At 41.8% G+C, this 23,293-nt stretch overlaps 1 protein-coding gene across 6 annotated transcripts in view; it reads right to left on the bottom strand.

The window, feature by feature from the left end:
* The window catches only part of ANO10 (anoctamin 10), a 100,507-nt gene extending 83,385 nt beyond the window's left edge, over nt 1–17,122 (bottom strand). For 2 of the 6 annotated variants that reach the window (XR_014517674.1, XM_083468184.1), the window contains exons 1-7: nt 16,979–17,122; nt 12,426–12,575; nt 9,872–10,066; nt 9,197–9,331; nt 7,740–7,859; nt 4,451–5,020; nt 160–215 (exon numbers count right to left, since the gene is read on the bottom strand). Coding sequence is in view for 3 of the 6 variants with exons in the window: in XM_083468184.1 (XP_083324310.1) it covers nt 160–215; nt 4,451–5,020; nt 7,740–7,859; nt 9,197–9,331; nt 9,872–10,066; nt 12,426–12,564 (1,215 nt within the window). In the remaining 3 variants the exon portion in view is untranslated. Of the gene's footprint in view, nt 1–159; nt 216–4,450; nt 5,021–7,739; nt 7,860–9,196; nt 9,332–9,871; nt 10,067–12,425; nt 12,580–14,570; nt 14,594–16,978 lie in introns of those variants that run through there. The other 4 variants (XR_014517675.1, XM_083468185.1, XM_083468186.1 and 1 more) reach the window with 3 other exon arrangements.
* Nucleotides 17,123–23,293: the final 6,171 nt, after the last annotated feature.

Here is a 23,293-nt window from a genome sequence, read left to right as displayed (position 1 = left end):
GTAAGAGTTTACATTTATTCATGCACACATGAAAGTGTGTTTTGTTTGAAACATTGCTAAAAAATATTGGTTTGGAGCCAAAGATCAAACTCCTCATTTCAATGGATCCTGACAAGAGCTATTCCCAAATAATAAGAAAGTATTTCTGACTCTACATACCACCAGGACTTTCAGAACTAAGTGATTCTGGTATGAAGACTCCAATCTATGGTTTTCTGAAATTTAACCAAAAAAATCCCAATTAACGAAACATACATAAACGTAAAGCACAATAGATGCAATTTATGTTAAGCACAATTATTATTATCATTATCATTATCATTATCATTCTATATTTTTATTGAAAATCAAAAGCAATGTGTATATAACTAAGTGCACAGAGAAAATATGTGGGATGTAATCCTTGTAGCAGTCAAATACAACATTCCTTGTTTCCCTAGAGTGGACACAAGATAGGGGGATGTTGATCCAGCCAGTTGAACTTCCTGTTACACCTGTCTGGAGCATCCTCCCCCTGCATGTGACCAGGTAGGTGAGCGTGACCCTGGCAGCCCTAACAAAAGGTCCAGTCAGGCAGCCAGCTCTCTCTTTTGGACTCTCTTGCCATCTTTCTCCTCTCGGAGCCACTTGCTTCTCTTGAACTGCACTGCTGGGATGAAGCCACACCTTTCTACTATATGTATCTATAACTACAAGCCAAAGCCTGCCTTCAGGGATCATACTGTGAACTGAATGTAAGTTTAGAAGGGAGAAGCCTTTGTCTTTATTCTTTTTAGCAGGGAACAAAAGGGGATTTACCAGGATCAGACAGATTAGATTGCTTAACTAAAGAGATTCAAACAAATCTGCAACTAGCTTCCTGTTGTGTAAAGGGGAATGAGTTCTACTATATGGCTAGCTAGCGTGAGTTAGGAAGGATAATATTTAATCAATATATCCTCTCCTACTACCCACTACATTCCCACATCCGGAACCCGTTTGTGATGTTGCCTCAGAACCCCAACCCACCTTTGCAGTTAAGGAGCTGTGGATCAGCAGATTTGTCAGTGGCTTGGACAGAATTGGTAAAAATCGAGCCTTCCCCGCAAAAGTCTTAAATTTAAAAAATCCCCCCTTGCTTGAGAAAGCAAAAAAAGCAGATTGCGCATCAGCAAATTCTGGAGATCAATGGCGGGGAAACTGGTGAGGGGACTGATCTCTCTTGGTAACTGCCAATTGTTAATGGGGCTTTGAGTCCTTGTTTTATTGTGCTGTTTCAATTATGGGTGCCTTGTATTTTAATGTTTTATTGTGTATTTTAATGTTTGTGTTACTGGTTGGAAAAAGCTGAGAAGCTGTTTATAGTAGATGAATTAATAAAAAATAATCATTCTCTTTATCCCCCGTTCAAATCCCTCTTTCTGGAAACATGCCTTGGTTCCATTAGGTACCAATCAGCATAGACCCATTCAGAGTCATGGATCACAGTTATTCGAGCTCATTCATTTCGATGGGTCTACTCTGATGTCCGATACAAGTCTGTGTCCCAAGTTTTACTTTCCTGGAAAGGAGAGGCAATTTGCACAAATTGCCTCTCTGATCCACACCTGTCTCTTCCTCACGCTGACACCTTCCCTCTTGTCAGCCTCCGATTGTAGCTTCCAAGTGTAGCAGATGCCACAAATTCTCTCCCCTCTTCTCAGTGCTGCTTACAGGGCTTCTCGCTTTTCCTCCGCAGTTCCCCAAAATGGATGGCGGCTCGGACAGCTCCCTGAGCGTAGACAATGAAGGTTATGAGAGTGACTCCTTGGGGGACTCTGGAAACCTCTTGGATGTGGTACGTAGCAGACAGAGTGGCCAAAGAGAGCCTTGCAGGGTCAGGCCAGGTTGCAGAGAATTCTGGGAAGTCTCTCCCCTCTTCCCAGTGCTGCTGACAGGTCTTCTTCCTCTGCCTACGAAGTTCCCCCGAAATGGATATCGGCGACTCTGAAGTTGTGTGCAGGAGGACCACAAATGGGAAGAAACCCCTTGCCCCCCAGAAAGACACTGGCTTGGACAGCCCGCTGAACTTAAGACCATGAAGTTTACTAGAGCAACATCTTGTGGGACTCAGGAGACCTCAAGGAGGTAAGTGGCAGACAGAAGAGAAGGGAAGCCCAGGTAGGGATGGCGAAGGACAGGTTTGCAGGATCAGGCCAGGTTGCAGAGGATTCTGGGAAGTCTCTCCCCTCTTCCCAGCACTGCTGACAGGTTGTCTCCCTCTTCGTCTGCGGTTCCCCAAAATGGATATTAGCGGAGTTCATTTCAGCATGTCTACTGGCTCAACACTTTTTGGGAGATTTTTTTTTTGCCTCGATTGACAGCGGTTTTTTATTTTTATTTTATTTTATTTTTTATCTCGACGTGGAGGCGCACTTTGGCTCTACAAAACATGTGCTCAAAAAACAAGAACGAGCAAACTTGTCTCCAGATCGTTTTTTTTTACTTTTGAACCTTTAAAGTTTCAAGACCAGGAGCCGCACACAGGCAAGACATGTCGCCAGGGTGACCTGCAGCTGGTAAGTGTTGCTGGCGGAGGGTTTTAACGCATCCCTTGCCTAGGGAAGCATGGTGACTGACAGGCACCTGTCCAGATAATCAGATGCCCAGGAAAAGAAAGCTAACCTCTCCGGTTTTGATTGGAAACAGTGTAAAGGCTGTTTTCCAATTGGAGTGCTCGCAGGCCAGTGTTTCCCAGTTGTCTGTGTTTATACAGTGGTACCTCAGGTTACATACGCTTCAGGTTACATACGCTTCAGGTTACAGACTCCGCTAACCCAGAAATAGTGCTTCAGGTTAAGAACTTTGCTTCAGGATGAGAACAGAAATTGTGCTCCAGCCGCGTGGCAGCAGCAGGAGACCCCATTAGCTAAAGTGGTGCTTCAGGTTAAGAACAGTTTCAGGTTAAGTACGGACCTCCGGAACGAATTACGTACTTAACCCAAGGTACCACTGTACTACATTTTCTTTAGATTTGCCTTGAGTCTTTAAACCTCTTTTGTTGACCACCAGCATTATGCTTTCCATTTTTAAGTTCGAAATAGATTACAGTGGAACCTCTGCTTAGCACCATAATCCATTCCAGCAACCCATCCTTTAAGAGAAACGGGTCGCTGGTAGAAGCGCCATTGTGTGCATGTGCAGACGATGCCAGCCACTTCTGCACATGTGCAAACAGCAGAAGCCGCTTCTGCGTGTGCACGAATTGCAGCAAACCCAGTATTTACTTCTGGGTTTTCCGTGGTTGCGACTTGGATCAGGCCCAAGCAGAGGCGGTCATAAGTAGAGGTTCTACTGTAGTTGCTTTGGAAGACGACAATCTGGCATCTGCACAACACGACCAATCCAACCAAGTTGATGTTGAAGAATCATTGCTTCGGCACTGGTGATCTTTGCTTCTTCCAGTACACTGACATTAGTTCGCCTGTCTTCCCGAGTGATACGTAACATTTTTCAGAGACACTGTTGATGGAATATTTCGAGGAGTTGGAGATAGCATTTATAACTGATCCATGTTTCACAAGAATACAGTAAGACTGGTAGTACAATAGCTTTGGAAACAAGCATGTTGGTTTCCCGGTCCTCAAACGCCCTTCAATCGGGAGAAAGCTGCACTCACAGAGCTCAGGCGATGCTGGATTGCTCCTGGCTATGGTCTAGCGATCAGATCTACCTCTGTTTTGCAGTCATGGAAACCCCTATTGTCAGATTGCAGCCCATGAGACTTGAACAAACAGCGTCTTCCTTGCACTTTTGCAGGCATTCAATCAGGGTGTTCTCCCGTGTTAAGCACAATTAAAACATTTTCTTCCTACAAATATAAAACAGCTGCCAGTTTGTCCTTATAAAATGTATTTTAGGAGAGGAGTGTATGGAGCCCTCAGATCACATAGCTCTGGCTTCATTCCACCCCAAAATGAGGGAAAAGGTCGAGTTTTTGTTTTCTATGTTCAGGCCACTAACCCCAACTGGAAAAAACCCTTCAGTCTCCACTAATTTATACACACACTTGTTTTAGGATGGTGGTGGGAATAAGTGCCATTGAACTAAACAGAGCCTACTTTTAAGTAGACAAATATGTGATTTCACTGTTAATTGTTTAAAATGTGGCCCACAAATTATTTAAGAATCTGTATTAGTTTTATGTTTCTAAAAGTGGGAGTGGGAGGGGAGGGGATTCTTGAGGGGTCAACATGACTGAACAAAAATGTTATCTATATCACACACCCATAGGCATCTTATCTGGCACAAACAAATTTCTCTAAATTGTTTCTAGCGCAACCTTTTTGCAATAAGCTTCCTTCACAGTGGTAGGTATTATAGCTCACATAATAAAGAGGTTCTTTCATAACAGCCAAATGATCACCTGATCATTGAATCGATAATATCTTAGAACATGATTCAACATAAGAGAATAAGAGAGAAATCTTACCCCATGAGGTTAAGAACTCTGCAGCGTATCTATAGATGCGGTTCAGAACTTCAATCACAACAGCATAAATTATGCTGGGCACATATAATATTAAGCTGCTTAATTCCGATTGATTCTCTTCATGATATAAATGCGCCTGGTATTCCAATTCAAAGTAAACCATCATGACATAAAGTGAGAAGTAGAGGCAAAGGCACACAAATGGTAAGGAGACCAAATAAATTCGTAACTGTCTTTTGAAGCTAGAGTATACCGGCTCCTCTCTCCCCGTCACGGGATTAATGCCTAAAACTCCATGAAACCCTGGCCTGGGTTCCTCAAACTGTCGCTTCATCACAAGTGTCCCCCACCTGTAGGCCATGAGAGCACAACACCGCTTCCAGAGTTCAAGGAGAATAGCAGACCAAACCAGGTTGAATCCTGCAAACAGCACATACTTGTCATAATCTTCCCAATCAAAGATATAGTAAGGAATCCCAATGATAGCCATTGGAACCAAAGCAAATGTGATGTACTCCAAAAAGGCAAAATAGAAAGCAATGGTTTCGCCAAAATAGCAGCGAATGTCATCTGTGGGAAAACAAAGAGAGTAAACGTAAGTATCATACACACAAAATTTGGCAGGCTTACATTAGCTGTTGGGCATTTTTAAAAATAAAAAGTGTTACAGTGGTACCTTGGTTGTCGAACTTAAGCCATTCCAGGAGTCCATTCGACTCCTGAAACCGTTCCAAAACCAAGGCGCGGCTTCCAATTGGCTGCAGGAGCTTCCTGCACTCAAGCGGTAGCTGTGGAAGCCACGTCAGACATTCAGCTTCCGAAAAACGTTTGCAAACCGGAACACTTACTTCCAGGTTTGCGGCATTCAGGAACCAATTTGTTCGGGAGCCAAGCCATTCAGGAACCAAGGTACCACTGTATTACATTCTGAAGCATCAAGTGCCTTATGTAGTGCATGGAGTACTTAATCATTTGTACCTCATTGTCCTCAAAAATAGAGCAATACCGGATTTTAAGCTGTTGCTTTGCAAGCACAGTGATGAGTGTAAATTAGGACCACTTTCCAAAATCATCTGGCTCACCACATGAATCAGGCTCTGCTAGGCAGTTTTCTCCAGGCCATTTCCAACTGCTGAAAGGATGTATTTCCACACCTGATCCATGTGGCAAGTAAATGCACATTTATCTAGTGTGCAACTGCTCCCAGGTGCAGACAATTTCAGGCAGTCTCCCATTGCTCAGTAATTTTAAAAAGCACACATAAATCACATGAACTACAATTCTAACTCCACTTTCCTAGGCATAAGCCCTGTTGAATTCAGTAAGATGTACTTTTGACTATACTTGGTTGGGATTCCATTGTTAGTCTGTCAATGTGAAATGACCATTTATATTAGCTCAAGCTCGGTAAGACAAACTAAATCCCATGACAGAGCAGAGCAATAACCATACAGATCGGAGGGAAATGGTTGGTGGTTTGTTTTTTGGTTTTTTACATGGGGATGGGTGCACTTTAAAGGTTGCAGTGGGGAGAAGGGAATTAGTTGTTTAGTTTCCTAATGGATGTTTTCCCGCGGTGAAAGGTGTGGGTTACGAAGTGCAATTATCAGCATTTTCTTTGCTAGAGTCATTTGATCATGTTGTTTCAGAGTGACAGTTTGACTAAAAGCAAGAGTAGGTGGATTGGGGTAACGCAGAGAGCAAAATCTATCATGAATAGCTGAAGTGAAGAGAGCAAGTTTGAAGTGACTTATTTAAAATACGGGTAAAATCTGAGGCAGCATCACTAGTTTGCTGTTTTAGATTCAGTGACACTAAATAGACAAGTTCCTGGTCCTTTTACCTCTTCCATGTGTATAAAGGTACTGAAATGTTTATGTTTATAAATTATGGTAGAATCAAATGCAGGAATATCAAAATTTGCAGCAGAACATGAGCTACCACCTTGAAAAACGCCTCCTTCAGGTGGCTGCATCACTCCTTTTCTGTGAGTTTTATTTAGTGTGTGTGATTGTCTACTCTTGAACTTCCAGTGGCATCAGAAGAACAATTTTCTGCCAATTAAATGTATAGCTTCTAAAGCAGTTGAACATGTTGGTCACTCCACAAAGGGCTTAAACCCAATGGTGCTAGCACATTTTTAATACTTGTAAGTTTGAAATGGGTCAAATGGGACTGCTAATTTAAAGCACTCCATTAGTATTAATGTCTCTAGTCTTAAGCATGTATCTTAGTGCTTTGTATATGAGCCTCTATTTTATTTTGACTTTTTCTTGTGAAATTTGCTCTTGCATAGAATAAGGATAGGCAAAGTATTAATGTCTGTTAGTTTGGGGAGAGTTGTTCCAGCTTTTAGAAGGTTAAGTGCTGAATGTACAGTGTAGTTTGTGACACTCCTTGTCAACCATAATAAGTTGAATTAGGCTGCACTTATTTTCCCACTTAACTGGGAGTAAACTCCATTGAACATGGAATAACTTACTTCCACGTAAACATGCATTAGATTGTATTGTGTGAGAGCTGGCTGTTGGGAAAATAATACCGAGCCATCCTTCAAAAATATGGCATATTAACTCATCACCTTACGTTTCCTTCTGTTGCCGTTTTGGCATGTATTTGCAGCTGAGAAATTCTCATGAAACAATGGTTTCCCCCCCGTCAGCTTAATGTAGAAGCAGTTCTGGCTTTTGCCAGTACCGTTGGATCATTCTAACTGTTGCCTGATTTTAAGCGCACCAGTTACTTGTGGAACAATGTAAAAGTCTGCACTACTGAGCTTTCTTTGCGCTCCAAGGGTAGCAACTTTAGGAAGTCCAGACACAAAAGCCTTTGGAACAGAGTAAGAATCCAGTACACTATGACAAAGCCCTGGTGTTTTAAACCATGGTTAAAAATAAACTCTGGCTTAATGTGAAACAAGCATTGTGCCGTTTCACTTGGTGAGCTCCTGCGGTGCTGCTGGGAGGCAAGTTTGTCATGATGTCTAAACCTGGGCTGGTGGTCTGTTTCTCTCTAAACAGAGGGAATTTTCCTCCAGGACAGATTGGCTAGTGTCCTTTGTTTTGCTTCCTGGTCCCCTTCAGCACGTGACCTAACTTACTTTTCTGTACCTTCGCAGACTATTTGTTGGTGAACTTTCTCAATCTGTTTGTTGCTTACACAGTTCTGGTATGCTGTGGTCTTGAATCTGTATCTCAGATTCAACAGGTTTTATAGTAATGAGTAATGAGACCCCAATAAAATCGCACAGTTCATACCAGAAGAAGGCAAGATTGTAAGGCTATCTTACCTAAAGGCTGGTAGCTAATTTTCAGTTTTTTGTACCAGGTATGTCCAAGTTTCTTTAGTTCTTCTGGGTCATGAAGTGGAAAAATCTGAAGCAGAATACCATTGGATATTAGCCTTCGCACTGAAAGAAAAAAAGAAATGAGGGACAGTGTCTTAATTCTGGAATGGTTTATGTAGCACAATAAATATGCTTCATCTGACTTATCTTATCCAGACCACACTAAATGATTCTCTGAATAACATTTTCAATCTATATTTTTTATTATAGTTTTTAGTCCTGGTATCGTATTCCCACACAGAGCCAGATGGGCAGGGTATAAATAAAATAACAACAAAACAACAACAATTACATAGATTATACAATACAGTGGTACCTTGGAAGTCGAACGGAATCCGTTCCGGAAGTCTGTTCAACTTCCAAAATGTTCGGAAACCAAGGCGTGGCTTCCCATTGGCTGCAGGATGCTCCTGCAGCCAATCAGAAGCCGCGGAAGCCACGTCGGACATTCGGGTTCCAAAGAAGGTTCGCAAACCAGAACACTCAGTTTCAGGTTTGCGGCATTCGGGAGTCAAACGTTCAACTTGCAAAGTGTTTGGAATCCAAGGTACGACTGTACAGAGGTTTTGGCAATTCTTATAAATATTTTTGCTCCAGAAAGCCTACGCAGGAATGCAATTTGATATTAAAAACACTTAAGTATAAGTGTTTTATAGTATTTTTTTCTGTTTTTATGTAACTTGTTTTTAATGTTTGATTTTATTGGTATTTTAAATGACTATTTTAGATTGTTTATTGCACATCGCTTAGAGGTCTTTTGCCCTAGTACTTGGTGTATACATTTTGCTAGACAAATAAAAATGTGGCATTCATTAATCATTTTTTGTTTAATAATTTAGGGAATTCATTTACCGCTTAATCATCAACATTTCTAAGCACGAACATATACACAAGAGTGTTGAATCAGACTTACTTTTTCCAAGACAGATCCATGAGCTCAGTTCTAAATTTCTGTCAAATCATGTTCACAGATCTAAGCTCTAGAAACATTACATAATGGAATTTGATCTGGATATAATGTTTCTGTTGTCTGCACTTTTGCAAGTGCCAAATATTATGATATAGGCTTTTTGCCTATACATATAGAGTGAGGGGAGCAAGCAGCACCTAAGTGCAGAATACATCAAACCTAAAACCTACCTGCTGCAGAAGGACCAATCAAAATATGTTAAGGAAGTTAAGTTGGTAGGCATGTCTAGACTTCTTTTAGGTTATTCCGTCAAGGAATAATAGGAATTAGTTATATAAAATTAATGTAAGCAGAACCTGTGGCAAACTGCACATGCCAACTTGCAATATCTAAGTTTTCTCCCAAAGCTAACAAAAATTATGGTTTCACATCCATTTTTCCCCAATATCAGAGCTTATGCAATTAACAACTTCAATGCAAAATTACTCACTAATTGACTTTCCCGGATAAAGCTTTGCCTGAGGATAACCCGGGATCATTTTTTCATCTTTGGCTCTCAGGTTTTCAAGTTCATGTTTGATGATGTACTGACACTCTGCCATTGTAAGGAAATCATGATTGTCCTCTAAATCAGAAAAGAGTTGATATGGCTGAACATGTGTTCTCTTATCTTGCAAAATTCCTAGAGGAAGCAATTATCTGGGAGGCACAGTATGTCACCAAAGCAAGAGGTCTCTTAAGGAAATAACTAACCAAGACATGAAAATGCAATCCTAGAAATGTCAAATTAGAAGAAAAGTTCATAGAGTTCAATGAAACTTACTCTCAAAGAAGTTTGTATTACAGTGTCAAACCTCCAGCCCCCTACAATGGATGGTGACTTGTTCAGATCCATTTATTAAAAAGCACTGGAATCCGCTTTTTTAAAAAGTTGCTCAAGAGTCAAATTTTAAAATTCAACAGGTTTTATAGTAATGACATGAAAATTAAGCTAACCAATTTCCACATAATGTAGAAAAGCTTATCACATTTCAAAACTCAGAAATTCATATATTTTCATGACTGAAAGGTGAAAGTTCAGTGTTCAGTTTAAATGGTTTTTATGCCTTAAAAAGCAAAAACATGCAATTATGTTGGAAACAATTCTAAAAACAGTTTGATTTACCTGCAAAATCTTTGAAGGTTTTTCTAGCGGTATATGTAAAGGCTCTCATTGTGTTATCGTTACATTCTTTCACCAACCCCACTGTTTCAGCTCCCAGAAGCAGCCTCAGGTGAGATGCTCCAACAAGATAAATATTCTGGTTCCCTTCTATTTTCTTCCCATCTGCCATCAAGGGTTTCACCAAAAGCTGGGCTCCTTCAAAATAAGGCAAGAAATTAAATGGAATGTAATTTTAATATAAGATATTTTAAATACCTAATGAATTGGACTCATGCAATGCTCAGACCGAGTTTAAGAGGAACAGCATCTAAAGGTTCCAGTTACAGATAGGTAGCCGTGTTGGTCTGCCATAGTCAAAATAAAAAAATTCCTTCCAGTAGCACCTTAAAGACCAACTAAGTTAGTTCTTGGTATGAGCTTATCTGAAGAAGTGTGCATGCACACGAAAGCTCATACCAAGAACTAACTTAGTTGGTCTTTAAGGTGCTACTGGAAGGAATTTTTTTTATTTAGCATCTAAAGGGCTATATAAAAATGATTCCTTATCTATAGAAAAAGTTTGGGTTATCAAGATAATAAAACAGAACATTCAGTAGTAAGGACATACTTAAATATCCAACCATCAAATCATTAAGATTTGAAAATACTTAAGTTTGGCTGGATTGTGGCCAGAGTTAGATAGATTTAAAAGGCAAGTGGAGCACAAGCCTCTGCTTGTGAGCAACAACTAAGGAACAAGTACACACCTTGCATATCAGAATCTCAATGCTGCTTATGGTTTGTGTGTGTTTTAAGAAAAGCCACTTAAGTGCAAAGAGGTGGAGGGAACATTCTTTCATATGTGGTGGACTTGTAAAAGGGTAAAAGAGTATTGGGAAATGATCCATAATGCAATCCCCTCCAGAACAGGTTGAACACCACTCAAGCAGCTGAATGAGTCATCCCTTAAAAATACCTCTATTTTTTCTAATCTAAGGGCAGCAACACAGAACAGCTAATCCATTTCTTGCTGTTCTGGATTTAGGTTCCATGTGATTAGGAAGTATGCTGGCAATATTATGAGTTACTAGGACTCCACTGAATTGTATTAATTGTTTTGCTGAAACAGTTGCTCTTGTTTGCTTTATTTATATGCTGTGTTTGGTACGATAGTTACAGCATTTGTTGTTGTTTTAATGCTTTTGTGAGTTGCTTTCAGCTCAACGTTTGTTGTTGGGAAAGCAAAATACAAATCTTAAATCAAATCAAAACCTCCAGGCTGTCACTATTTTTCAGGAGGAAGACCAGAATTTAAAGTGGATTTAAATCCACTGAAAAACAGCAGATGAATCCTCAATAAAGACTGCATACAATCTAACCCCTGCATAACTTTTGTACAAGCAAATCGTGATGAATTCTCAATAAATAGACCCTCTTGAGCTGCAGGGTTTATTGGCCCTCATCCAATATATTAGCACGGCCAAGCACTACTCTTGGGAGGAGACTCTTGAGAGTCCCATGGACTGCAAGAAGAACAAACCTATCCATTTTTAAGGAAATCAGCCCTGAGTGCTCACTGGAAGGACAGATCGTGAAGCTGAGGCTCCAATACTTTGGCCACCTCATGAGAAGAGAAGACTCCCTGGAAAAGACCCTGATGTTGGGAAAGATGGAGGGCACAAGGAGAAGGGGACGACAGAGGATGAGATGGTTAGACAGTGTCCTCGAAGCTACCAGCATGAGTCTGACCGAACTGCGGGAGGCAGTGGAAGACAGACGTGCCTGGCGTGCTCTAGTCCATGGGGTCATGAAGAGTTGGACACGACTAAACAACAACAACACCTCTCCTGGATTTGATAAAAAGGAGAGACAGAGCGGAGTGTCAACTGCAGATTGGCAACATCTTAGATGAAATATTTAGGTGTCCTTGCCCAGTGCTTTCATGTAGATGACAAATAGCACTGGCGAATAAAACCCTCAACAGCATCCAAATTGGCCATCCTAACGTACTTCCAAAATCCAACTCAGGCAGCCTATCCAGAAGGATGCTACAGTCAATGAGATAAAAAGCAGCTGAAGAGAATGAACAGTGTCTTTATTTTGGCAGTCTCAGTTGTAAAATCAAAAACCCACCTGAAATGGACCTAGGCAAACCATTTCATCTAAGAGCATCTGGAGTTGACTTAGCACATAAGACTTGTAGCTTTGTAAATGAATGCTTACATGAAAACAACCTTTAGAAACAGATGATTTCATGTAAATGTGGGTGGCAGCCTTGCTAATTAGGTTCGCACATATTAAAGGAGACTTAAAGAAAATGTTCACCACACAATTTCAGCGAAAAAGGAGAGTTTATTTGTCAATCAGTTGAATATGAAGTATCAAGATAATATTCAACCATGCAACTTTCATCTATATAAATAAAATCTCAGAATAAGATCCTTTTTTATTAAGAAATATTTAAATAAACTATATATAATACATTATCTATTTTTGCTCATTTAAAATGTATTTGTATAATTGTATTTTCATACTTTAAGAAACAGAGATTTCCGTAAAAGTAAAGAGTACCAACCTCCATTTTTCTTCTTTTCTATTATCTTTTGTGTCAGCCATTCTTTCGTTTCATCTTTGGTGTCTTTTGCAAGCTCAACCACCACAAGTGGTTTGAAATTTGCCTCAAATGTGTCATACGCTGACCAGCTTATCTTCATCTTTTGGATAACTGGCTTACCAAATGAAGGAAAAAAGAATAAAATAGTTGAGCGCTGCAGAAGAAATGAACACTCAAGAGTATACAATTTACTGTAAATCAACAACTGGGTAGAACTATCACCTACTTTTCTTTTGCTTCCCCCCTCCCCCCCCCCAGTTTTTTTGCTTTGGTAAAAGCAACATTTCACCTTCAGCCTTGAAGAAAGGATATTCCAGTATTTCTACATAGCTTGTTAGACTACAATTATAGACACGTGGTTGACAAAGTTCAGCTGTAAAGACTGTATTAGAAAAACCCAACTATATATAATTTTCTATCAAATATGGCAAGCCGTCTGATCAAATCAAATGAAAAGGTTGAATTGAAAAGTTACAGTTTAAGTTATTTAATAGTGCATTTTGCTCCCTAGATTTCATTTAGTGAAATTAAAAAGTATAGCTTCCTAAATGTACTATGAAATCTTAACTGTGTCTACTCTGAGGTAAGTCCCATTGAATTGTAGTTGTAGTCATGGAACACAAGCCCATATTAATGGCAAATTAATTTGTTTGTAAACCCCCCTATTTTCAATATGGGCTTATGCCCAGGGGTTGCAATCTAAAGCAGCATAGCAAAGGATTGCACTGCTACAAAGTTAACACATTTACCCAATTCCGAAAATAGATAGGAATATCCTTTGTACACTGCAAATCTTTAATTAGTTTCTCAATTCAAACTTTGGCCAAGATAACTGTGCTGCTGTTAGTACTTTACATCATCAGCATTAATGGCTAGGCCATAAGTGAATCTTTTGTTATCCTCTCTCCCTGTCTAAATCAAATTAATATACAGTGGTACCTCGGGTTAAGAACTTAATTCGTTCTGAAGGTCCGTTCTTAACCTGAAACTGATCTTAACCTGAAGCACCACTTTAGCTAATGGGGTCTCCTGCTGCTGCCACGCGGCCAGAGCACAATTTCTGGTCTCATCCTGAAGCAAAGTTCTTAACCCGAGGTACTATTTCTGGGTTAGCGGAGTCTGTAACCTGAAGTGTCTCTAACCTGAAGTGTCTATGACCTGAGGTACCACTGTACTATTAGGTAACATTTCGAAAGACTTTTTTTTCTTTTGCTTATATAGACATGCAATATATATTTATGGTAATAACATTATTTAAATTTGATTTTAAGAGCTTGTATTAGCAATACTATAACAATGGATGGAGACTCTCTAGCCAGCTTCCCTCAGGATATATTAATACTACTGTATGATCAGAAATCATATGATCGTAAAACTAGGGAACGCTTCTCAAATTATTTAGGAACAATCTGTTGATAATTCCAGTTACCAAATTAGGATACTGTGTGATTTATACTCATGTCAAACAAGACTGAGCCACTCCTTGATGCTTCAAATGACTTAGATTTGCAAATAATACAAGTCTAGTGTCTTGACAAGTTACCATTTTCCTCTTAAGTGAGCATTCATTTGCATGGGAAAGTTCAGATAAGCAACGAAGGAGGTGGTGTCACCACTTAAGTGCTCTGTTGACTGCATTTTAAATGTTTGGACACATTAGAGTCAAGTACACAGTTACAATTAGAGAACAAGGATTCCAGAAAGATTTAAGTTCTATCTATAATTTTTATATACAGAAACATTCAAAACCCAGCTGGAACAAGTGTTTTCTTGATGCAACGCATCACTAAGGGTTCAGAAAACACTGCTTTTATCATGATTTAAGGCTGTGCCAAGTTAAGAGAGACCGATTGTCATCTTCAAAGTAAGGCGGCTGATTTTGGGCGCCGTGAAAGGAAGCAGATTATTTAATGTACTATTATCCTTTAATCCTAGGAAGAATTTATTTGTTTTTTTCATAAAATTTATATACTGCTTGTTTGCAAAAAACAAACACAAAACAAAACCACCTCAAAGTGGTTTATAAAAAGATAAAACAAAATCAAGAAAAAATTACTATACTTTAAAACACACAAAAGTTAAAATACTAAAACAGATTAAAATTACCTCAACTTCCTAAGCATCTGGGTAGGCTTGTTGAAACAATAATGTTTTTAGTGGGCACCCCAAAAAAGTACAGTTAAGTGAGATTTTCTGCCTCAGGCATCAAAATACCTTGCAGGCCTTGAGTATTATGCGCCATAGGGGGAGCTAGGAAGCAGTCAGCTGCTCCAAATCAGGCAGAAAAATGTACTGAGCCACACCTTCCCCTTCCCCTTACATAGAAAAAAATCTCCCTATTTGAGTTGAGTTGCAGAAGCTGTTGCATGATCTTACTATCATATATGGATATATTGGTCCCTGAAATGGGAACCGATAATTAGCCAGTGTATACTTCCCAGTGTGTACACTGCCGGGGCAGAAAAATGCAAGTGTATACAGCTGTCAGACTCCACCAAGGAGGCACGGGCAAACTGACGGATGTACCTCTCAGATATACATGTGGTTGAAAGCAGTTTATCCAGGGCATTCATATGATGCATTTACAGTCATACCTCGGGATAAATACACTTCAGGTTGAGTGCTTTCAGGTTGTGCTCTGCGGCAACTCGGAAGTAACAGAGCGCGTTACTTCCGGGTTTTGCCGCTTGCGCATGCGCAGACGGTCAAAATGATGTCACGCGCATGCGCGGAAGTGGCAAAACGCAACACGCGCACACACAGACGAGCTGTTGCGTCTTACGTTCTTTTCGGGATGCGAACGAGACTCCGGAACAGATCCCATTCACATCTCGAGGTACCACTGTAGGTGTATACCTCAAGGTACCATTGAGACAAAAGGCGCTTCCAGATGTACTTATTCCAGATGTATGCTTAATGTAGAATCAGGATGCAATTATTATTTTGCAGCATCTACATAACATTAAAGGTAAAGGTAAAGGGATTCCTGACCATTAGGTCTAGTTGTGACCGACTCTGGGGTTGCGGCGCTCATCTCGCTTTATTGGCTGAGGGAGCTGGCGTACGGCTTCCAGGTCATGTGGCCAGCATGACTAAGCCGCTTCTGGCGAACCAGAGCAGCGTGTGGAAATGCCGTTTACCTTCCTGCCGGAGCGGTACCTATTTATCTATTTGCACTGGTGTGCTTTCGAACTGCTAGGTTGGCAGGAGCAGGCACCGAGCAACAGGAGCTCACCCTGTGGCGGGGATTCGAACCGCCGACCTTCTGATCAGCAAGTCCTAGGCTCTGTGGTTTAACCCACAGCACCACCCGCGTCCCTCCTACATAACATTACTGCCATCAAAATGCTAGTCTCCCCCCTGCCCCAAATCAATCGGGATCTACCCTTTCTGGAGGAAATCCAGTAAGCATTTTTTAAAAAAAGTTTTCATATGTGTGCGCCAATTATCCATTTGCATCATTTCAACAACTCATTTACAAGCCTTCATGACAATGGCCCCCCGCCACGGCCTTTTTAAGGCTATAAAATAATTTTTTGGCCAAAACTGTACAGATAATTCTATGGTGGCTCCAAAAGTCATGTTCTCCCTCCTCCTCCTCCTCCTCCTCCCACTGCAACTTTGCTTCACAATCAATTTGACGGGAAGTTTTCATAGTCCCAAAATCTTCCTCAGGATTTGGCTTCGCCATTTAAAAAAAATTGTGTGTGTGTGTGTGATTTTTCATTCTAAAAGTGGCAGTGTTGACATGCCAAGTCTCTCCCTCTGCAGTTAGTTGACTTCCCTCTCGAAATAAGCTGATTCATTTGACAGGACTGCCCTGAAATTCCCCCTCGCTCGGCTACAAAAACCATGGCTGGGTGGGTGAGAGAGCATCAAGTAAACAAATAAAAATACTTAACTAAAAGTAGGGCTTTTGACAAGGGTTTGTTTTTTTCCTGAGCGCTTCGGGGTGCCAGTTTACTTTCGATTAAAGAAAGCCCTGCCTGGAGCAGGATTTGGGGTGACGCCCCGAGAACCGGAACGTCGGGAAACGGGCGAACTTCTCAAGGCGCTAGTCCCTGTGGAGGAAGCGCCCGTTAGGGATTTAGCTGGGAAACGGGGGGAACTAAAGCACCTCAACCCAAGAGCAGCCGCTCTTTTCACGGGGTCGGAAAGGGAGTCGCTCAGGGGAGCCTCTCAGCCGCGGCTACCCGCCTTGCCATCCCCTCATGCAGCAGGCGAGAGGCGAGGCCGGGTGGAGCCAGATACGGGTGTGCGCTCGTGTAAACGGGGTGAAAAGGGTGGGGCGACGCCCCTCATCTTCCTGACACAAATTTTATTTAATTTTATTTTTTTCCCCTTAAATGTTTGTCCTAAGCGACCACATAACTCCCCGGCGGCGGGTTTCTCTCCCCGCCGCCGCCCTTTTAACGGCTTCGGGGTCGCAAGCCCCTCCTGCCTCTCCTCCCCCTCGCTCTGAGGGGAACTGAAAGAGAAAAGGGGCTCCCGGCCCCCCTCACACATTCACTCACCCGCGGCCTCTTCTCTCCGCGAAGGAGGAGACAGGCGGGGACAGCCGCCAACGGGAGGAGCCGATCGGGCCACGAGGACGGGGCGGCGTGTCACTGGGCCCGCCCCCAACTCCGGGTCTAGTTGCGAGAGCGCAGAATTCCCTCCGAAGGGGTTCTTCCGCCGTTGGTCCTTTCGGACTTTTTTCTTTCTTCTTTTTTATTATTTATTCGGTTTTCCAATTTACAGTTTTACAATCACATATACAACATAAAGAGAAGATTCCGTAGAATCTCCTGGACTTGCCTCCTCCACTTTGTGGGTCTTCTTATTAATCATTTCCTCCTGCATCTTTTATAATAATCCAAATCTTTTACATCTCCATTATGTCCAAAATTCGCCATTAAGCTACAAGTGCTATTCCAATCCGATGCTTTTCAATGTGTTTTATTTTGTTTTATGTACTGTGGCTTGCCATTGTTTTATTGGTTATAGTTTAGATATTATTTATTGTAACTGGTGAGTGGATTTCAGTTTAACCTTTGTATGCTGATATTATTTTATACTATATAATGATTGAATGTTACTTTTTTGATGTAGGTTGCCTATTTTAAAGTTATTTTTTATTATCACATTTTTTATTACATTAGATTGTGATAAGATGTACATTTTTTGTTTCTTCAGCTTGTAAACCTCTGAGTATTGTAAGATATAAATACAGTATACAAATTAAAAATGATGGTGATGATAACAATTTTAACTGTTTACAATGGTTTTTTAAAATAAATTGTAAAATTTCCCTATTCTTTATTTAAAATTTTCTGATTCTTTCGATTTCTGTTGTTTTTTCTTTCTTGTCTTCCTTGTGGGTTTTTGCAGGGAGTCTTGGATTTGGGGACTGGGAGCGAGGGGTGGGGATCAGGGATGAATAAAATATAGGGCGGCAGGCCCCACCCCACATAATTAATCACATGACACAAAACACACCTTTTTTTTGAATGCCCATCAACTTTTGGGGCAGGGGCTCAAATACTTTATTGGGGGGGAGAGCAAAGAGAACTCAGCCCCTAGGAGTTGACTCCTATGGTGGGGACACACCTTATTGTTGCAGAATTCAAAAGTCCTTTCTAAAAGTAGTATGGGAGGGAAAATATTTTCAGTGATCCCCAAGGCGGGCAGCACCTGGCACCCCTCTAGGTGGGGGTCTACCTGTGGGAGTGTTCATAGGTAGGGGCACTGCAGGTGTAAATGACTATAGGGCTTTGGGAAGCTGGTTATCGCTGGATCAAATCCCATCGCTTTGGTTGACTCAGCAGTCTTGAGTGGATTTTGAATAAATTTGCAAAGAATGGTCCCTATGTACTTTGAATTTTATGTGGGTTAAACCACAGAGCCTAGGACTTGCCGATCAGAAGGTCGGCGGTTCGAATCCCCGTGACGGGGTGAGCTCCCGTTGCTCGGTTCCTGCTCCTGCCAACCTAGCAGTTCGAAAGCACATCAAAGTGCTAGTAGATAAATAGGTACCGCTCTGGCAGGAAGGTAAACGGCATTTCCATGCGCTGATCTGGTCCGCCAGAAGCGGCTTAGTCATGCTGGCCACATGACCCAGAAGCTGTACGCCAGCTCCCTCGGCCAATAAAGCGAGATGAGCGCCGCAACCCCAGAGTCGGTCACGACTGGACCTAATGGTCAGGGGTCCCTTTACCTTTACCTTCCTCATTAAGTTGTGCAAGCTGCTGTGCTGAATAATGCTTTTGGGCCGGCCCACCCATGAGGCATGATGAGGTGACCGCTTCAGGCAGTTAAGATCCATAGCGCAACAGATCCAATTGCCTGCAGCAACAGTAGCAACAGATCTCAGTGGCTGCCATTTCCTTTTCTTCCCTTTTCTTTTTTGCAAAATTGTTAAGCTTATTTTGAAATTTTTACCTTTTTTAGGATCTTGGCCAGGAGTTGTATTTTCACTTCATATCCCAAATAAACAAAATCCTATCATTTATTACATAGTCCACCCAGGCCTTGGGAATGATATAATTAGGAATGATATTATTATTATTATTATTATTATTATTATTATTATTATTATTATTATTATTATTACATACATACATACATACATACATACTCTGCCCATCTGGCTGGGTTTCCCCAGCCACTCTGGGCGGCTCCCAACAGAATATTAATAATGATAATAATATTAATGATAAAGCGATAAAACATTAAAAACTTCCTTAAACATGAGCCCTTAGTCATAAGCCAAAAAGTTGTGTGGTCTTATCAACTAGCTATTGTCAATTAAATACAATAACAACACCATGATATTCTAAATAGAATAGGCTGTAGCCAATATTAATCCTAAGAATAGACTAATTGAAATCGATAGGCTCAGAACACACCCATTGAAATTGATGGACTTGCGTAATTAGGTACTTTAATTTCAGTGGATCTGCTCTGATAAGATACAGTGGGAAATAGGTGCCCATGGAAATCTCTGAGATGGACCTTCCTAGTTAATGTGTTGAGGGTGCCACATTATGAAACGTCTTTCTCTAATAAATGCAAAATGGCTGAGAGTTTCATTTATGCTTTTAAAAAAATGTAAACGAGATGAGACACTATTTGTTGTTGCCTCCTTAGAGGATGGTTGTGTTGCAATTCCCTGGATAGCGCTAGCTGCCTGTGGGGTAATAAAAAGAAGGACGAAGGCGTGTGCACAATTCAGGTCAATAAATATTGCCCACAAGAATATTTTTGCTGGGTTGGGTCTTTTTCACAATGGAGATCCTCAGAATTTAACATAGCTGAGTGTTGGCTAATGGGTTGTAAAGTACTCTCTCTGCCACCCTTGCAGATGATGTGGGGTGTTGCCCAACTGCATTTTGGATGGAAGGAACTAGGCAATAGTTCCGTATCACAATAACATGTTGCTAAAGACCAACATTTATACTCAACACTGACACAGGGAGAGGCAGACCTTGAGGTATTGCAATCCTGAGCAGTTAAGGCTTTATACAGGAGGTTTCCCTCTCTGTGTCAAATAACTGGGGTCAAATAAGTGTTGTTTACTTTCTATAATACATGGAAGACGTTCGGGACTTGGAGGTTTCTAAGAAGAGGTTGGATGACCATCTGTCATGAATGCTTTAGAGTTTCTTACATTGCAAGGGGTTTCACTAGAAAGATGACTCTTGGGCTGCCTTCCAGCTCCATTATTCTTTGTTTTTCTCCTTCTGTTCCTATCATTTTATGTAATTGTCTTTTGGATAAATTATAAAAATGCTAAGAAAACATGTTCTATTTGCAAACAAAACATTTAAATACCTGCCTATCTACCGGTAGGATGGGGGTGGAGGATGGACGTAGAACCTCAGATTTGTATTGATTTTTACTTATTTGGGGGACAGCTGCCCCCCCTGACCCCCTTGTCTACGCCCAAGGGGGGGGGGTCACAGGAAGGAAACGAGGTCGGAAGGAGGCTGTGGTCGGGAAAAGGTTGGGAAACCCTGGGTTAGAGCATTGTGCTGATAATGTCAAGGTTGCAGTCTTGATCCCTGTATAGGAGAATTGCATATTCCTGCACTGCAGGGAGTTGGACTAGAATGATTCCCAGGGTTCCTTCCAACTCTACAATTCTATGATTCTATATTCACGGTTGTTGCTGCCAGCAACATGAATGGTGGTTCATGGTGGGCAGAAGCTGTGGAAGCTGAGACTTGATGACCTGGTTCTGCACTAAGAGACAGCCAAGTGTCACGGTCCAGTTTGCGGGCGGTCAAAGTCCTGGCTGAGGACGTTGGGATCAGGGGCAAGATGGCAGGGTGGGAGCAGGAACGAGAGTCCAGAAGCCAGGGGTCCGAGGCTCAGGAAGCAGGGAGTCACGAAGTCAGGGATCCAAGGATCAGGAAGCAAGAAGCCAAACGCAGCAAGGCGAGAAATGAGTTGCTATGGCAAAGAGCCGAAGGGAAATGCTGACCTTATATCCCTTAACTTCTGACACCAGATACAGTGAGTTACCAAGCGGCCTCACCTGTGCCTCTCCAGAACAAATTTAGGAAGCCCCAGTCCTGCGAAGCCCTACTGGTCACAGGGCCTGGCTCCTGCACGCACTCCTGACACCAAGATGGTCTCTGGCCTCTTCAGCAGCCTCAGCTTTTGTAGCTGGAGTCAGCCAGGATCCCGCCCTCCCAGGCTAGGTAGAATAAGGCCTGCAGGCAGGTCTTCCAGGATCCAGTTTCCTGGATTATTTTTAGGAAGGCATATGCTTCAGATGTATGGTGTGTATGCAAAGACTTGAAAGCCCACATTTTATATGGAGAAAGATTTGAAGGAATGGAAACAATATCACGCATATGTTCAGGGTGAGAGTTCCAGACAGTAATAGAAAATTGTGGGCAAGAGACCTTTGGGTAGCTGAAAATGGTTTTGCTGGAGGAGTGAAGGTCATAGGCAGATTGATATACAGTATTAAGAAATCAAGGAAGACAGGCAAGGCTCTTGAGCACTTAAAGGCAATCACAATTAATTTGTGATGGGTGTGGAGAGCCAGTGTAGGATAAAGGTGCATTGCCTAAACTTCTTCCTTTATTATCTTTCTTTCTTTCTAACCTGTTATCTTGCCTCTGATTCACAGTCCCAATCTAATTTCTTTACCCCATAAAAAACAAAGGTAGTTCATAAGAAGGAAAAAACAACCCTCCAAAATGCAGTTGGGCAACCCCTTTATAGACCTTATGGCTGCAACATCAGCTTAACTTTTGTATCAGTATGCTGTTCCGAAAGTAATTACAAAGGTTATTCAGAACATAAGAATAGTACTCCGGATCAGACCAATGGCTTAGCAGCCTGTTTTCATTGCAGCCATCAACTAGATGCCTAGTTGGGAAACTAGCAAGCAGAACATGAGCACAAGAGCATCCTTCCCTCCTGTGGCTTCCAGAATCTGGTACTTGAAAGCATTGCTGTGGAGGTACAGCATAGGCATCATGGCTATTAGCAATCAATAGCCCTCTCTTCCATCCCTTTAAAGTCATCCAATGCAGAATTCAATATGCAAAACCTTTCTCAGCTAGAAGCAGCTTTGAGGAAACAGGCCTGCTGAAAAGACCGCCTGGTCCAGCATCTTGTTCTCACTGGCCAAACAGGTGCTTATGAGGAACCCCCCCAAGAAGGACATAAACACCATGCTTTATATAACCTGTTTACAGTACTGTATTTATTCCCCTGCCTTCCTCCATGTGCTGAGAAACAGGCATGCTTCCCTCCTTTAAAACAAGCTGGCAACCCCATCAAGCAGGAAAATAGTGCGGCCGGATTAAGATCACCAAATGAACTTTCTCAGTCAGTAGAGCAGGAGACTCTTAATTTCAAGGCAGAGCTTTCCAAGCTGTGTGTCGTGACACATCAGTGTCAGCTGCAGTGTGTACATATGTCACGCGATGTGCCCTCCCGGGCAGAACCGCTTAACCTCCGGTTTGCTAGTAAAACTGAATGACTGCGTTGCGAAATGATGCAGATCTAAAAAGTCTGTCACCAGCGTGAAAAAGTTTGGAAAGGTCTGCCTTAGGGGTCAAGGGTTGGAGCTAAATGTTGGGCAAAAAGGTTCGTGCATTGCAGGGGGTTGGACTAGATGGTAAAGGTAAAAAGATGACTCCACAATTCTATTTTTTTCTCCCCACAAAACAAAAACAAACAAAAACAGGGCATCTCAGCCTCTGCCCAGTTGTTTAGTAGCGCAGTGTCCACAAAGGAGACAGCGACCCCAGCGGTGAAAGCGCAATCCTGAGTAAGTTGCGTGGAAGTCAGTCCCACGGTCAGCTTCCACACTGGGAGCACAGAGAACAAATGCCTGAAGCAGAGCCGGATTAGGTTTGATGAGGCCCTAAGCTACTGAAGGTAATGGGGCCCTTTATATGTCCAGCTGTCCTTTGTCAACAACAAATTGTCACTGTTTTTTGTGTTGAATATACAGTCATACCTCGGGTTGAAGTTGCTTCAGGTTGAGCATTTTCGGGTTGCGCTCCATGGCGACCCAGAAGTAACGGAACGCGTTACTTCCGGGTTTTGCCGCTCACGCATGTGCAGATGGTCAAATCACGTCACACGCATGCGCAGAAGCGGTGAATCGTGACCCGCGCACACACAGACACGAATTGCATTTGCTTCAGGATGTGAACGGGGCTCCAGAACAGATCCCGTTCACATCCAGAGGTACCACTGTATGTTATGCGGTAATTTATGGACCTAATAGATATCTAAAGCCATTTGCACATAACAAAATATGTATTTTATCAAAGTAATTGTTGAACTGAAATACAATTAAGAAGTCTGTTAATAGTGAA

Source organism: Podarcis liolepis (assembly GCF_965112155.1).
Source record: "Podarcis liolepis genome assembly, chromosome: 12".
Classification (NCBI taxonomy): domain Eukaryota; kingdom Metazoa; phylum Chordata; class Lepidosauria; order Squamata; family Lacertidae; genus Podarcis; species Podarcis liolepis.
The sequence above is the reverse complement of the archived record's forward strand: the minus strand, read 5'-3'. Positions and strand labels throughout refer to the sequence as shown.